This window comes from Glandiceps talaboti, chromosome 1 (assembly GCF_964340395.1).
Source record: "Glandiceps talaboti chromosome 1, keGlaTala1.1, whole genome shotgun sequence".
In the NCBI taxonomy this organism is placed as follows: domain Eukaryota; kingdom Metazoa; phylum Hemichordata; class Enteropneusta; family Spengelidae; genus Glandiceps; species Glandiceps talaboti.
The window spans coordinates 25,897,109-25,914,579 of NC_135549.1; the positions used below are offsets into that span (position 1 = coordinate 25,897,109).

General features: G+C 34.5%; 3 protein-coding genes across 3 annotated transcripts; 2 read left to right on the top strand and 1 right to left on the bottom strand.

Annotated features, from left to right (window-relative positions):
- Positions 1–938: 938 nt before the first annotated feature.
- Positions 939–9,125, bottom strand: LOC144436353 (uncharacterized). The gene is made up of 7 exons (XM_078125136.1): positions 9,080–9,125; positions 8,743–8,816; positions 7,367–7,619; positions 6,115–6,184; positions 5,381–5,513; positions 4,537–4,696; positions 939–3,504 (listed from the first exon to the last, which is right to left on the bottom strand). The coding sequence occupies exons 2-7, from the start codon at positions 8,772–8,774 to the stop codon at positions 2,866–2,868; spliced, it is 1,287 nt and encodes a 428-aa protein (XP_077981262.1). The 5' UTR covers positions 8,775–8,816; positions 9,080–9,125; the 3' UTR covers positions 939–2,865.
- A 349-nt stretch (positions 9,126–9,474) lies between these two features.
- On the top strand, positions 9,475–10,673 carry LOC144437341 (ubiquinol-cytochrome c reductase complex assembly factor 5-like). Its single transcript, XM_078126269.1, has 2 exons — positions 9,475–9,752; positions 10,597–10,673. Exons 1-2 carry the CDS (start codon positions 9,587–9,589, stop codon positions 10,671–10,673), a joined length of 243 nt encoding a protein of 80 aa, XP_077982395.1. The 5' UTR covers positions 9,475–9,586.
- On the top strand, positions 10,618–14,628 carry LOC144437352 (ubiquinol-cytochrome c reductase complex assembly factor 6-like). The gene is made up of 2 exons (XM_078126280.1): positions 10,618–10,846; positions 12,111–14,628. The coding sequence occupies exons 1-2, from the start codon at positions 10,739–10,741 to the stop codon at positions 12,198–12,200; spliced, it is 198 nt and encodes a 65-aa protein (XP_077982406.1). The 5' UTR covers positions 10,618–10,738; the 3' UTR covers positions 12,201–14,628.
- Positions 14,629–17,471: the final 2,843 nt, after the last annotated feature.

Genomic DNA, 17,471 nt, shown 5'->3' on the forward strand with positions numbered 1-17,471 from the left:
GAAAGTGTAAAAATTTTGTTATTGTACAATAAATGACATTTTACACATTTTTTAAAATAATGTTTTGCAATTTATTGAGTTACAAACAAAGATTTGCAAGTATGGTGTTATTTTCTCCAAACCTTTTTCATGGCATGACAAACAAAGGAATTCCCCTATTTGTATGCAGAGATTTGTTGGCAATGGCCATGAATAAAAGAAAATGATAGAATACTCTTAATTTTCATTTTTTTTCATGATCATATATCAAATTATCCAGTGGTTTTTAAATGTCCTGATTACCATGACAACTGACATTAACAAGAAGAGCACTCCAAATTTTGTACATGTTTCAAATTAGCACAGTTTAAAACACAGAGCAATGTTATTGCACATCGTAATGACATTTAGGATGGCGACCTCTGTGTTGGCACACATGTTATTTTGATTAATTTAAGAAAATTTGATCACATCTGTGGCATCTGTTACCTTGCGGATGTAGTTAGTCTGTAAGATACAACATGTTGTCCAACAACTATCGTACAGAGAAAACTGATTAGGGCTGAACAACACAATGCATCTTACGGTCTTTGTTGTAGCATGAACAAAGCATGTAGAATTTCACAACAAAAGCAACAGTAATGTCCACTGTTAGTGACACCAATAACAACAACTTACTAACGAGTCTTTTCAAAATATTGAGAAAAAAAAAAATATCCCATCTTTGGTCACAGAAAGTTTATCTTTGATTTAAATTTGAAAGATTTCATTGACTCTAAAAGGCTGCAAACTATGACCTACAAGTTCTGATTGGCTATTAATGATGCAGATGAATATTAATTAATTCATTAACCAAATCAGCAGCCACATGAAAAGTTTTCAGGTTTGATGACAGCAATGAATGAATATTAATTAATTCACTGACCAATCAATAACTACATCATAAGCTTTCAGGTTTGATGGCAGCAATGAATATTAATTAACCTATCAACCAATCAGCATTTAATTCCAAAGCTTTCAGGTAATTACATTTGAGTTGTTTAGGTGTAATTTTTGAAATCATAGCCCTTATTTGTGGAGGCGAATTTTTGCATCGGATGAAAAAGATGTGATGTCAAGTTTATAAAGTTGCATTGTATTGTACCATTTGTGGTATGACATTACCATGGCAATACAATATTTTATCAGCTTTAGTTTATATCTAATTACAGGAGAATAATTTGACAAGCTGACAAAACTAAAAGTAACATAGTGAAATATAATTTTTCTTCACTAATTATAAACTAAAGTCTACTCAAATACATGCATCACACAACAAACTATTTCTAGAAAAAATAAGAAATTTGTCAACCACACAATCAAAGAAGCAGCCAGTTATTGGCATGACTACAGCAATGAACTGCTATCCTAATTGAAAAGTCTACTCAAAACATAGGCAAACTTTGTTAAGTAATCAGTTTTTTTATATGGGGGGTGGGTGACGACTTGGCTGCAAGGAAAAATTGCCATGTCTATTGAACTATTGGTCTACTTTGGATAGAATTGAAATTTAGGTGCGGAAACGGTTTTCTGGCAGAGCTATCGGAAAAAAAGTTGGTTCAAGAATAATCGTATGTAATCCTTGTGGCTCCACTGATAAAATACCACTAATGTGATGACCTGGGATTGAAATTTACGCCTTTTAAAAGTCAACCTGGGTATTTGTAATGGCAAACTCTAAGTCAACTACATTGGTCTGTTGGATTGAATACAGCTCAGGGTGCAGTCTCATCACCAAATGTTGTCACCTATTACCCTCACACAAATATGACCGAATATATTCACAACCCATCCCCCCTGACATATTTGGCTTAATACAAACAGTCAAAATCTCCAACAACTAAAAGCAACCCCAAATCACACCCAATCCAATCCAACCCAACCCAACCCAACCCAACCCAATCTTTTGATTTCTCCGAACCAAAAATCACATCCTTTCAACTCAAATATCCTAACAGGTACATCTAAACAAATACCCATATCTCAAATATCCTCTGACAACCATCAAATATAAACAAACTATAGCCTAAATTTCTGCAGGCAAGTTGTCTTTAGTGTAAGTACAGTTCAATTTACAACTCGAATTTGGACTTGTACTTCAGACAAACATTGCACTGATATGAGAGAAGGTACAGTACTGGCCTTTGATATGACAATAATGTGAACAGTAAACAGATAAGGAATCTTAGACCAACACACAAATAAAACAGATAGGACACAATGTTTTATATGGTGACTGTGGTAATCAATAGTGGTGATCATGGTCACACAATACATGTAATACTCGTTTTCTACAATATGGATAAAAACTACCTTAAGTCACACACTATTACTAACCTGGGTTCCTCTTCCTGTTCCAGGTTAGTAGTGTATCGTCAGTATCTGTATTTCAGAGCCACGGTAAAAACCCAAGTTCAAATGGATATACTTGACCATCACTATCCTAAATACATCTGTGTGAATCTGTTTTGTCGGAGTCACCTTACAAAATCACTTAACCCTGTGAATTGTCCATGTTACCTCAGATATGGGTAGGGAAGTACTGCATTGAATTTGAAAAGTCTCTAATTACATATTCTTGGGGTGAATTTGTGTATTTACTGAGGATTTCTATGGAAGTGGATATTTCTATTCCTGGTTATATTGTTACGGGTAAAACAACACTCAGCATTCTTGTGATAGTTTTGTTAAAATTTCAACTTGTGAGTAGACTATACGGCTATCTCAATCTTTAAACAGTTCCTTCACAGGTTAATTATGGATGTATAAATTATGGTTATGAAATCAAAATAGTATATCTTTTAAGTGGCCAAATTTTCTGATGAAGTCCAACTGAAAGGTTCCTGATTATGCATTGAAATGACACGACTGGTTCCCCTGCCCATCCTCTTGTTTCACTGAAAACGCTTCACTGAAATTCGGCAGTTGAAGACCCATCTGTACAGCCTGACCATTGGGATTCTGGTGTGTGGAGCTGGGTGGTACACCAGGTCTGTGCTGTTGTTGATGCTGTGCCGACACTCCACCATCGTTTTGAATATTTGGAATGCTGTCTATAAAGCTACCTGGATGGAAATCTATGGGCGCATTGTAAACATACTGGTTATCGCATGGCTCTTGTTTGATACGAAATCCCATGTTATTAGGCATCGCGGCTCCCATGTTATTTGACATGACTGTCCCAGTAGTAGGATCTACAGGTTCTTGTTTGATAGGGATAGTTGCCTGCGCTGTCGCCATAAAGCCTTGTTTTTCGGCATTTGCAGCATCAACCATCTGATTTTCAAGCTTGACGGTAAGATCAGCGGCGGTTGCTGAGTTAGTCGGTGTTGCTGATGATATAGGAGGCATAGGCGGATCTGGTGATTGTGGACGACCAGTTAGCTCATTGCGTAATTTCTTTAACTGGAGGTAGAATGGCACTTTGTCTGTTGCTCTGGGAAACTGTGAACAACGTGCACTGGAGGAAGGCATCACAAATATTACCTGAAAATTAGGATGACAAACAATATCATTATTATAAACACAGTATACAGGTACTTATAAAAACATCAATAACCTACTTACAATGAACCAAAAAATTTCCAAACATTAATAATAATTTCATAGCAATTAAATTTTGAGCTTTAAAAATAGAATTATTTCTTAACACAATATTGACATCGACAAAAATGGATACAAGGAACATAATATTATAATGAGTTGACCTTGCTTTGATCATTAGAGGAGCTCTTATTTTTTACTTATTTTGTCAACCTAACTTTTGCTGATGTTCCTTGCACTTATCACATCATTTTTTGGTATTTTAACTTGAGAAACATTTGTGATATTTTAACATCTCTTTATGGCTCAAATTTTCTCTTGTTCATTTTTTCATTTATTTTGTAAATTCAATTTGTCCATTTGAAAAGATGACTATGAGAAGGTCGCACAATGTCACACAAGCTCAATTTAGGTGGGAGGGGGGTCTGGCATCTATGCGATTGCTGACCTTAATTTTCACATTTCTAACCACATTTTGATGGAAAACTTTCACTTCTTCAATGATAACAGCTTTTGTATGAATTTACTACTGAGATGTTGATAAGTTGATAAACATTTACTTCTATAAATGTGGGGTTTCTGTAGTATTTTAATGTGTTTACAATCATATTTTACATTACGTCAATCATAGTAGTACCGGTACATGGTGTGACTACTACAGTTTTCATCATAGTTTACATCATATATAAACATTTGATGTCACACTTGTGAATGTTTATTTAGGGGGAGGGGGGAGAGGGGGTTTTGACCCAAACAAACGATGTTTGTTTGTTAAGCTTGTGCGACATTGTGTGATTGTCCATTAGTTATTATATTATTATCATTTATTGTCCTTCATAACTCATAACTTAATTATAAACATATAGAATATCAAATCCTTATACAGGTATGAAAGTAGACAAACTTGATAAACGGAAAACTTCATAATCTAACTATGTTCACATAGTAATGTCCATAGCAGAAGTCATTACTTACCGTATCTGTGCCTTCCATAGGTTCTGGCTGTCTGCCAATTTCAAAATCTTTCCGTCCACTGAAGATCTCATAGATACCCTTGCCATTGAAACATGCAATCTTAGGTTTATATTTTTTCATTTTCTCCAACAATTCCTTTCCTCCTTCTTTGATTTCTTTCCTATTAAAACAAAGAATTAGAAACATTATAACCACTAAATATTGATCGAATAATAATTACTATCATGTCAGAAAATCCAAGGCCATTAAATTGTTATCAGTTTACAATGGATATAAGACAAAGCAGCATGATATGCCTTGTATTCTAGGGCACCCTCCTGTTATAACTTTTTGCAAAATTAGTATCTGGTATGCAATGCATTGTCATAAAAAATGATAATTAAGCCCAAGTGGCTGTGTAACAATCATGTTTGTTCACATTTCAAAATTTCAAGAAGTTGCACATTCTCTTTTTCATGACTGTTATAATGATAATCTTTATTTATACTGGATAGTTCTTTAAGCATATAAACACTTGTCTCCCAAGAAGTCCAGTGAGGACCATCCCTCATGGGTTCAGTGTTAATGCAGTTTACACATGGACATCAAGCCAGTATACAGAGTAACACAACACCTAAAAAGTAAGGTAATTCAGCTAATTAGCTAAGACTGAACTGATTCATGTACACGTTTGTTGTAGCTTAATTTGTGAAAAGTTACCTACTCTACTGGGCTGTATGTTACCAGTAACCATATCAAGGATGACATGGTCTGTCTGCAGTGCAATACTTGTCTTCTACCGGGGTGGGGGTGTTATATTTTGTACACAAAAAACTATGAGTTGGGAAAGACAGGATAAACTAACCTTGTTAAATCTGCACTGCCTCTGGTAGTTCTGGTAACAATATTGGTAAATCCAATACCAAATTCTTTAAGTCTGTAGTCATCCATGCAAGTCATTGGGTTTGGTACCAAACCAGATAAATACAGACATTTCCCTACAAAAAATAATGATGCAGAGAAAAATTACTAGTCACTGCCTCGCTTCAAACTGATGGTGATACATTGCAACCTTTTGAAGATCTCTGGTTTCTAGTTTGTCGATGGTTATTTTGACAAATGTTACTTGGTTTACTGTTAAGAGATAAATCTCCTTCTAATGAGGTATCACAGTATTCATGTACATCAAATCATTGGGTAAACAGTTAAAGTGGCATAATCTGAGTTCATAAGCTTTTTACTTAATTGAAAAATACTTCCATAAAACCTTGATTAAACTATCCTAGTATAATGTTAATACCAATGTATGCCTTCTATGACATCACAGTTGTCTTTTGGTATTGTTAGAACAGTTGACTCTCGATACGGATTCCGTGACATTTTTTGATCATACATATCATAGATGACGTCATCAAATCATTTATAAGTTTTATATTAATACCAGGTTTGAGGTCAGTCAATTGCAAGTGATGATTAAGTGTGTTTCAGTAAGTACAATACTGTGAGAATGTTTTTAAATATGCAGCAAAAAGTGTGCCACAAAATGTTTAAACTCAACTTGTGCCCCTTAATAATCACAAAATACAAATCAAAACTTACAGAAGTGATTGCCAGGCCCAGCATAATGATGTCCTTTGAATGCAGCAAACAGACCAGGGTTGATTCCAATCTGTCAGGAAAACATTGAAAAAAGAGACTCAAATGAAACATGACATGAAAATCAAATGAAACATTGAAGTGTTGGGACTTCAAAAAGTAAAATTCATCGCTGACTTCCCTGATCACAGAGAACTTAGAAAATTGTGCCAAGGCTTATCCTTGATACATTTTCTGATAAATTGTACACAGTGATATACATAATATTAAAGCTGCTCCAGCTGCAACCGGAACATTTGTTTGAATATGTTTTATTAGATATAACAACTTACTCATAATACCATATACCATCAACAGTATTGAATTACCAGTTGGTAAACATCATATTTGTGGAGTAGCACACATATAGTATGATGCAATGTATCCAATCAAATGGATTTTTTGGGTCTGTCCCCAAAACCAGAACCCCAAATGAATCATGATTTCAGCTGCACTTATAATTATACTACAGGTCAAACCTCATTACAATGAATAACTTTGGACTGGGCAATTTTGGTCGTTATATCCAGATTTCGTTATAACCGTAGTGACTCTTGGAACGCCAGTCAATATGGCCGACATTGTACTGACAGTACGCACTCATACTCACACTCGATTTTGAAACCAACATCACTCTAGACACACAGGAATCACATATAAACGCATTCAGTTGGAGAAAAATACAGTCTTCATCATCAACAAAATGTACGGTACTTATAGATCAAATAGACTTCTAATTGACACGATATCTAATTATTGGTATTTTACCAATTTTCAGTGAATATATTGTTGGTTGGTCTGATAAAAAAAATAATAACATCCAAGTTACAGCTAGTGTATGTTTATAGAAATATAATTATCAATTTGATTTTGGACTAGGTGAATATTGATGATGATGATCATTCACAGTAGTGCACTGCAGTTTAGTCTGTAAGGTACACCATGTCAATCGGGATGCTCTCATACATCCGTCAACCCTTTTAAGCAGGCCAGTGAGGGGAGAGTGATACAACATATCTTACATTGTCTAACTGCAGCACTACAAGACAAAAAATTCCTACAAAGAGAGAACACTCATGTTGTCAAGGTTACCATGATAACAGTATCACATATGCCAGTGTAACAGTAAATTGGAGGAACTAAAGTGCTACCGAGATAAAAAACAAACAAACTGGGATTTAAAAAAAAACTTTTTAAAAAATGTCTTGAAACTTACAATGGCTATGTCAAGGTCATAATCAAGATGATCTGGTAATGTTCTCTTCATGACTTCCTCTTCTGGCATACCTTGGAATCTGTCAAACTTTCTCTTCTTTTTAACTGGGAAGGCATCTGTAATTTTTTCTTGTTTGACTTTTTTCTTCTTGACTTTTGTTGGTGTCGTTGAGACTGATGGTTGTGGTTGTTGGTACATATGAGGCATCATCATGGGTTGTTGTGGTGGTTCAATTTTAATCATAGCTGGGTTACTGTCACAAAGAACATGAGACAAAATTCGATTACGGTTATTTTATATTGGATTTTTTTCTTTGCGACTTCAAAATCAATCATTTCTTACTCAGATATATTTTGGGGATTTCAAACACCTGTGTGTGTGTGTGTGTGTGTGTGTGTGTGTGTGTGTGTGTGTGTGTGTGTGTGAGCGTGCACTCGCGTGTGTGTGTGTGTGTGTGTGTGTGTGTGCGTGTAGACATGTATTGATCTGCATGTTTTAAAATCTGATGGAGTGGTCAGCTGGATGTAAAAACAGCATTATACAGTTTCCCTATCAGATTTTCACCAGATCGAATCACTTCCATGATTTCAAAGTGGACAATTTGTGTGAAAAAGTGAAATATGGTGAATGCTAAAAATTCACCTGTTGATTGCTCAATGTAAGCTTAATCTCCCTAGCTTCATTACTTCATGGAATACTTCCATGATCACTTGGAAAAAAAGCAAACAAACTATTTGGTTTGGAAATAGAAACAATTAATTGAATAAAGTGACAACATTTCACTCCAGTATTAACATCAGACAACGATTTTGATATAAATAACTATTTCAGGCTGTTAAGTAGGTAAAATAAACATACCCTTCACAGTCATTTTATTGGAATTTCCCTCCAAAATAAATTTTGGAACAAAGCACAGGAAACATATTAGTATCTGCTACCTGGTTTGCCAAGCCTGAACACTTGGTTGATCTGGCAAAATATTTCCATACATATTTTCGATTTATTTTGATGAATACTTTATTTTGGCTTCGTGAAAGCATTTCTAAAAAAAAGGTTTGGTGTGCAAATTGAGGAAAATCTCCTACATTCAGATTTCTGCTCAGAAAATTCTGGGTTATGTTTGCGTATAGAAAATGGCATTTTCGTGAAATCTCTGGTTACATTCATAGAGTGGTGACTCACAAAAAAAAATACATGTACACGTATTCAGCATTATCAATCGAGCTAAAAATGTAAGGTATCTCTATCGATCTCTGTTGTTTTTGCCCGATGAATCCCCCATTGTTGAATCTCAGCTAGGAGTAAGAGAACGGTAAACGAAATGCAAACATCCGGTTCAATTCATTTAAAGCACAGAAATGCATTGATATACTTACAAATACGGGCTTGGCTGATATGAATTTTCCATGTTCCAATGCCAAGGTGACCGTCAAAATAAGATCAAAATACACTGTGAAGATAAAAACAATAGCAAAGTCGTTAATAATTTGCATACAGAATTGGGCTTCCATTCACACTTTCGCATAGAGTAAATAGGTTTAGGATTGTTTGAATGAACATCACAAACATCGCCGAACAGCGTCTACCACATACAACAGACCTGCGAATGGTCGATCTGCCCTTAAAATAGACTTTGCAGAGAGATAAACATGAATCTGTTATTCTGTCATCGATAAAATACCCACCACTACTAAATTAACGGGAGATCCGTACCTTAATTTTGGTCGATCAAACGCAAAAGATGTTGCAAGAACAATGAATTTGAGTGACCGGTGAAATTCCATGCAATTTTATTCCAGGTCACCGTAATCGGCGCTGTTTACAGGAAGCCCTAATTTTCCTGAGAAGCAAATCCTTGATGGATATTCCTTATCGATAAGACAATAGCCAATATCCTATGAATCTGTAAACTATAGATAAGCGATAAATATTTTCCATTGAAACAATGGCACAGAAATTTCAATATTTTTTGCTGTCTTTTTCTATCTTTTGTTCAGTTTTATTGGAGAAAAGATTACACCAACAATCAACATAGGTTGAAAGGTTGTTTACATCACGTTTGACCTTGGAACTTCGATCTTTTTAATTAAATACTGAAAAGAAGGCGATATTTTGAAACTTATGTGACGATCAGACATTATAGTTGAATGAATTCATCGTCTGAAAGACAGGAAAGCTACACCTGACGTAACTTACTGACACTATTTTTTTTAGTTTTAAATGCCAAATTTGCTGTACAGCAGACGACTGCGCCGTCTTCTTGACAAGTGGCCAGGCAAACGAGTTTTTGGTATCTACCGATTTTTACCACTTTTCTTCGTAACTGGTGCTTCATTAGAATGGGTCATGATCAATGCTAGGATAGCTCCAGGAGGAGAAACATTCTGTAAGTATTGAAGCATACTACTACAATGATTACAAAAAATAGAATCTCATCACATTGGCGTAGACACAATGTTGAATTAATATATTGAGTATTGGATCATGTCATTACCATAGGTACTATACTAGACCATGACAGCTGCTAACAAACCCCCCCCCCCCCCGTGACTTTATTCAGCACTTGATACATTAAGATGATCTATACCATCGTACTGTGACGTCGATGCCTTTAATTCAGGCAGTATTACCAGTAATTTCTTATTTAATTTTTTAGAAATCCTTTATTTTATTACTAGATTATTAATTATTGTTTAATATTTTCTTTTTTACCTATGACCCACATTCATGTTTAAGGTGACACTGTAGCATGTCTTGGCCCAGTGTTTTTGTTATGGGTGATAAGTAGGTAAAATTTACCAGAGTTTTCCCTATAGAGTAATTTATATTGTGGTTCCTTGGCCAAAGCTCGTAATAGTATACTAACAGGCTAGGTACATACAGAAATCTATGTAAATTTTAACACACACACCACACCAACCCACTCCCACCTCACCCCATGACAGAGGTTCCAAAACATTCATAGAAAAACTGGCAAGAAAAAGAGATAATTGTTCTACAATTATTCTAGGAAATGTTGAATTGTACTATAGGTTTTTTTTTCTAAAATGCTAGCATTCCATTGAAATGTTCATACTTATCAATACCTTACTAACCTTTTTGAACCCCGATAAAACATTCTAGGTAACTAGGGTGATTTGACCATTTCATAAGTACAAACAAACAAACAAACATGTTAGAATTCCCTTTCTCTAATCCTTTTCATATTGTGGTTACTTACATTTTTTTAGATGACGTAAATAGAAGAAAAAAAGCCGAGAGATTGGCAGCAGCAGCTGCAGAAGAAGCATCACCAAACAAACAGTAGAAATAGTCAGACTATCACATCTCTATAACTACAGTCTTTATACTAATATCAAAGGAGGAGCTACAATGCCTGCTGGTGTACCTTGGTCACAGTACTTAAAGTTTTTAACAGCTGGTTTATTAACCATGATGGCTGGGTCACAGCTAGTCCATGTCATATACAAACCTGACATGGTGAGAATTTACTGTTATATGTATTATTACCATAAAGTTTACTATTATAGCTGCATTATTACCCTACATTTTACTGTTACATTTGTATATCTACAATATTACCCTAAATTTTACTGTTACATTTGTATATCTACATTATTACCCTAAATTTTACTGTTACATTTGTATATCTACATTATTACCCTAAATTTTACTGTTACATTTGTATATCTACATTATTACACTAAATTTTACTGTTACATTTGTATATCTACAATATTACTCTAAATTTTACTGTTAATCTACATTATTACCCTAAATTTTACTGTTAATCTACATTATTACCCGAAAGTTTACTGTAATCTGCATTATTACCCAAAATTTTACTGTTAATCTACATTATTACCCTAAATTTTACTTCTAATCTACATTATTACCCGAAAGTTTACTGTAATCTACATTATTACCCAAAATTTTACTGTTAATCTACATTATTACCCGAAAGTTTACTGTAATCTACATTATTACCCTAAATTTTACTGTTAATCTACATTATTACCCGAAAGTTTACTGTAATCTACATTATTATTGCACACCAGTGTGCACACGTACTATTAGTATTTATTATTGCATAGATTACTCACACCAGTGTGAACACACATACTTATTGCATAGATTACTCACACCAGTGTGAACACACATACTTATTGCATAGATTACTCACACCAGTGTGCACACGTACTATTAGTATTTGCACTGCAGTGCAATACCAAAAACATAATTTTGCATACAAATAATATGCAAATGAGGATGTGATCATTCATTCTACACAAAAGCATGTGATCACATAATGTAAATTTGTTGTTTCAGATAGACATATGTAATAATAACAGAACCCCATACTGTGTGAGTGCCAGTGTCAATACTCAGGGGTATTTGCACTCATGCTTGTTGCAGTGTTTTCTGCTGCATTTTCACTTGCTATACTCATGAAAGTACTGCCACAGAGAACATTTCCAGCGCTCGTGCAAATACCCCAAGTATGCCACTCCTGCACTCACATGTACACATAATGGGGTTGTCATGATATAGCACTGCAGTAGAATAATCAGTTGGTTTCACTCTGACTTCATAAAATCAATTCTGCAAGTAGCTAAATGTATAATACACTATACATCAATCTTGACAAAAGTAGGACATACATGTATTCTGTTCATCAAGCAATGGCATTGAAAATTTCTCCAACACTGTTATACATCATATTTGTCATATTTGTTTATTTCAGAGCATACCTGGTGAATCAACTTTAGAAGATAATGCACAGAAAAGTAATAATAACGCTGAAAGTCCAACACCAGATGACAATGCCAAGTAATAAACACTTTCAATGCTGCGCAACCTGTTTCTGATCTGAGGAAGTATTCAGCTTAAGGGGAGACTTAATCTACATCTACTAGCTTTCAGTAACTTCAATAAACATGCTAGTTAAACGACGCATATAGATGTCATTAGGAATTTCAATACATAGTTAATCTCATTCTTTAATATCATGAATATACAATAAGTGTTCAACTGACTACTTTGGCATAAGTACAATCTTACTACTAGGTAACCCCCCCCCCCCCCCCATCCCCATATTTACCCTCCTTGATCCACTCAGCTCTCTATAATCAAACCTTGAAGTAACTCAATTGTGTCATCTAAGGTGACAACAAATGTATATATGTTTGTTCAGAGAAATTCTATGGTTTATTGGTTTGTTGAGTTTGTATTTGGTTTCAACATGTGAATTTTAAAAGGTTTTTTGTTTTAATTTGTGAATATTCTTACTTTGTTCGAACTTTGATCCAAACAGTTCAGGCCTATCTGTGTTATGATTATTTTTCCTCAATTTGTTTTGTTCAGACTTGCTGTAACAATTCCCAATTTGTTGTAATAGGTAGAATTGAATAAAAATAGTCGATGTGTGTTAAATAGGAACCTGGCAACAGTTGCTATGTGTTGAAATAGGAACCTGACAACAGTTGCTATGGGTTGAAATAGGAACCTGACAACAGTTGCTATGTGTTGAAATAGGAACCTGACAACAGCTACTATGTGTTGAAATAGGAATCTGACAACAGTTGCTATGTGTTGAAATAGGAACCTGGCAACAGTTGCTATGTGTACAAATAGGAACCTGGCAACAGTTGCTATGTGTTGAAATAGGAACCTAATTGCATTTGAGATTGTTTCAGCTCTCATGATCATAGTATACAACTGTTATCAGGCTCCAATAATCCAAAATAGCGCATTTCAACCTGACAGGTTTCAACAAAATCTGTACAGTGAGTGTCACTGCTTTATGAGTTACTTCAACAAGTATTCAATATGTCAATCTTAATGAATATGATGTCAACAATTTAGAACAGTAGTATGCTTTCATATTGCCAAACAGTTTGTGGAATGCCACAAACTATAGACGTAAAGTGAACTATACAAATAATATAAGACTTCTCACCTTTAGAAAACTATGGTTACAATTACTATTGTTAGTACTACATGTGCTAGTCTATTACTACTGGATGTACTGTTACTTTTGTGACTGCAGTTCTACACCTTGCACTACTTCCGTATGTACCATGTAGCATTGTTCTTGTAACTAATAGTACTTTTATAGTTCTATATTACTGTAGTTTACTACTTTCACCACAATAATTGTAAGTCCCTGAAAATTCTGAACATGTTTTTCACAGTATCACATACTCCTACGTTCTGTCACCGTGAAAACTGCATTGTGTTCAGCTGTTGACTTGGGGGAAGGTAACTCAACTTTGTGGGGAGAACATCCCATTTCATGGTTTCAGAAACTCTGTGATTACGGGGTTCCTGCAAACATTGCATTGTGTATATTTCATGGTATCCCACATGCCGTGGTTACTGGATTACTGTGAACATTGCATTTTGTATATTTCGTGGTATCCCATACTCCGTGATTACTGGATTACTGTGAACATTTTATTGTGTACATTTCATATCTCATAGACTGTGATAAGTTTGGTCTTGTGAAATCACATTGTATAGAAATCGTGGTATTAGACTCGCTCTCTGATTACTGATGACCAGTGAACACTGTTGTGTAGAAATCAACAAATTCACTGTGGACCTCTGGACACTGCATTGTTTAGACTTCACCAGACAGTCAATGAATCCTGATCTAGTAACAAAGTAAAAACCACAGGAAATGAGAACACAGCTGTCAAATATCAATATATTGCAATATAGTTCAGATTATATGTCTAATACTATTCATGGATATTGGAGTCAAGTAAAACACTTACTAGAAAGGACAGAAGAAAATGTGTCCAGTGCAAATTATTGGCACTTCCCTCCAAATGAAATGAACACAATGTAGTGTTTCTTTAACCCACAACTTACTCTAGACAACGACAATTTGCTATCTATGTCATACCATAAAATTGATCATTGTAAACTCAAATACCCATATAAAGTTAACCCTCCCTTTCCATTATACAAATTTCCATTTTCTTGACATTATTATCCAAATGTAGTAAACTCATATAAAGGTTAGCTGTTCTCTCTTTTATGGTTTTCACTTTCATCTTTGATAATGAATCTCAAAAAAAACACATACCTTACATGTTAATACCAGTATTCAACTATGCTGCCTAACTGATACTTATCTTCAGAGTCATAGATGCTTTTCAATTTCCAATCAATAAATGAATATTGGCTTTTTGTGGTGCTACAAGACAAATAAGGCTATTGAAATGTGTGTATGCCAATTTGTATGATGTTTTGTTAAATTTGTTGAAGTATTTATTTTTGATCATTTTTGCCACAAATGAGCAATAGTGAATAAAATAAAGTTGAAAAAAAATGAATGGATACCCAATGTCTTGATGTATGTGTGATAAGCTTGCAATTTTCAAAGTAAAAAATATGGTAAATGAATAGCAAATTAGATCAGTTTTAACATTGTTTTTCTCCAACAGTTCAGCAGCAAGTAAACATTGTTTGACATTAGTAGTAATTTTATGACACTATTAATAATTATTTTGATAGTTAAAGATGCACTAGCTGCAACTGGGATTTTTTTTTTCATCAAGTAACTAAATATATATTCCTGTCATAATTGACCTGTTACTTATAAAAAAAAAAAAGTCATTGTATCTGTTAATTAGTGGTCGATATTTTCCATAGGTACACAGACACAGACAGACACGTATACCCAGACACATTCACACGTACACATACAGACACTCATGTAGTGTAGTGACAAGTTTAAATCTTGAGCAAAAGCTTGAATTTGAATGACACCATGTTAAAATTGCACTAGTTTGTAACTGTAGGATCGTTTTTCGATTGGACAACCACAATCTATTCACTGAAAAGTGTTAAAATACCAATAAAATCAGATATTGCACATATTAATCAGGGGTTGATCTTATCCATTATAGACTATTAGTACTGTAATAACAGATTTAATAGTGATTGCCGTTGAGGGCGCTATTTTTGGTTATGGATTCAAAAATCATTTGTTATGTATACAGGTACAAAAAAATGTTCACCTATGGGTGATTCAATAATGTTCAGGGTGTACTATATTTTATGAGTAAGTTATTGTACCTAACAAAATATGATCAGTTGCAGCTTTAAACCTTTTATTTTCCTTTACTGAGATATCTAACAAACCATTTGACTTACTCTAGTATCCATAGCAGATTAGATGGTTGACCGACTACTTACCAGGTTGACTAGCCAGCCCCACTTACGGAGTCTAGACAACTGGAAGCACCCACAAATATTTTAAACCAGGCATAGCCTGTTTAAGACACTGATGTGTTACTTCATTAATTCTTATTCTTCAGAAATATGAATGATAACAGAGTAAACACATCAGTGTCCCACAGAGGATACGACAGCATGTTTCAAAGCTATAGCTACTTACAACTGAACTTATTTTAAAAAAAAAATATTTTCTTAGATACAAGAACAGACTCGTAATATTGTATACCCCTTTAACAGTATTGAATTACATGTGGGTGAATGCATTTTTTGTAGCTGTATACACGATAAATCAAATCAGATTTATGTTTGGGTCCACATCCCAAACAGCGCCCTCAACGGCGATTATGGTTTCAACCTGTTGCTGCAATACCTATGGATAAAATTGACCACTGATTAATATGTATAATGTCTAATTATTGGTATTGAAATACTTTTCAGTGAATAAATTGTGGTTGTCTGTTTGAAAAACAATACTACAGTTAAATTAGCAACAGGTTAAAAGTTGTCACTACATCACCTACGGATATTATTGACACAATGTCTTTTTTAGTAGGAACTGACCAATTGCTAGTCACTATATGATCTTTGGTCACTTTATGAACAAAAAGAAGCGAGCTAGTGAAGGTTGAATACAAATATAGCTTGGACATTTTGTTATATATGGTGTGCCTTGTTGAGTTGGTCATATCCATATACATAAGGAATATATCACATCCAACGTAAGTTTACATGTATTTGAGATGTTTATTCCCTGTACGGAAAAAAAGTTATGAAGAATCATACATGGACAGAAAATGATTTATTGGGAAATGTGTTTAGTGCATCAAGAAACTTGTAAAATAAGTACATGTATCTATATATTTATAAAAGCACTAAAAAAAATTCAGTTCTACTTGCTTTGTATATATCAAGATGCTACAGTGAACTGCAGTGTATAAGAGACACTACTGATGCTGACAATGAACAGCACCCTCTTGTGACAAGATATGAAAAAAAAAACATGGGTAAGGCATAAAAAAAAAATTGTGTGGTTCCGATTACATTCAATTTTAAAATAGGTGGGGTAGGTAGATTTTTATTTTATTTCATTTTTTTTTATGTGTGAGTGTCTAGTTCATGTTTTCCATTGTTTTCCAAATGGTCTCTATGTTGTTATTTCTCCCTATCAGATGTACAGCCATTACAGATTGGAACAATAGTTTTATGTTGTCTTTTTAAGTTGATGTCAGTTTCCGCACCCACTATTTCTTGCGAGACTTCACGATGTTATTATTTTTCTCAAACACGTAATAAAAAACTTTAGAGTCGGCATGAAAAACTAGGTGGGGTCGGATGACCATAACCAACTTTTTTTTTTATTTGGCCAAATGGGTAAATGGGAAAATTAACTCTTGTTACCTGTATTTTACCTTGTGCTGTGCTGGGGGGGGGGGGGGGGGGGCAAAATACAATGAGAAAGTCAACTTATTCTTAAACATGCATATAGTTACTGCTGTTTTAGAAGAAGCTTGCCCAAGCTATTGATTAAACAAACTACTAAGATCAGTGAGCCTGATCACAAGGTTTCATGTTGAGATAGACACCAAAAAGATAACACACAAACATCACTTACCCAGTATCAACTCTTTATAGACACTAACAGCATGCACACTACTAAAATTACACTAGACATGAGGTATAATTTCTTGAAGATCAAACCAAATCCATGGTCAGCAGCCAACTGAACTGTTTCTTTCATGCAGTTACTGTTTATATCATTAACTAAATAAGGAGTCCACACAGTGTAAGTGATGTTTCTGTGCTATCTTTATGGTGTCTGTCTCAACATGAAACCTTGTAATCAGACTCACTGATC

Bases quoted from the DNA above. Each gene is read 5' to 3' on its own strand.
- LOC144436353 (XM_078125136.1), bottom strand. From the start codon at position 8,774: ATGGAAAATTCATATCAGCCAAGCCCGTATTT. The intron at 4,697-5,380 runs GTTAGTTTATCC...TTGTTTTAATAG, and splicing joins GGCAGTGCAGATTTAACAAG to GAAAGAAATCAAAGAAGGAG. The intron at 3,505-4,536 runs GTAAGTAATGAC...CCTAATTTTCAG, and splicing joins CTATGGAAGGCACAGATACG to GTAATATTTGTGATGCCTTC.
- LOC144437341 (XM_078126269.1), top strand. From the start codon at position 9,587: ATGCCAAATTTGCTGTACAGCAGACGACTGCGCCGTCTTCTTGACAAG. The intron at 9,753-10,596 runs GTAAGTATTGAA...ACATTTTTTTAG, and splicing joins TCCAGGAGGAGAAACATTCT to ATGACGTAAATAGAAGAAAA.
- LOC144437352 (XM_078126280.1), top strand. From the start codon at position 10,739: ATGCCTGCTGGTGTACCTTGGTCACAGTACTTAAAGTTTTTAACAGCT. The intron at 10,847-12,110 runs GTGAGAATTTAC...TGTTTATTTCAG, and splicing joins TCATATACAAACCTGACATG to AGCATACCTGGTGAATCAAC.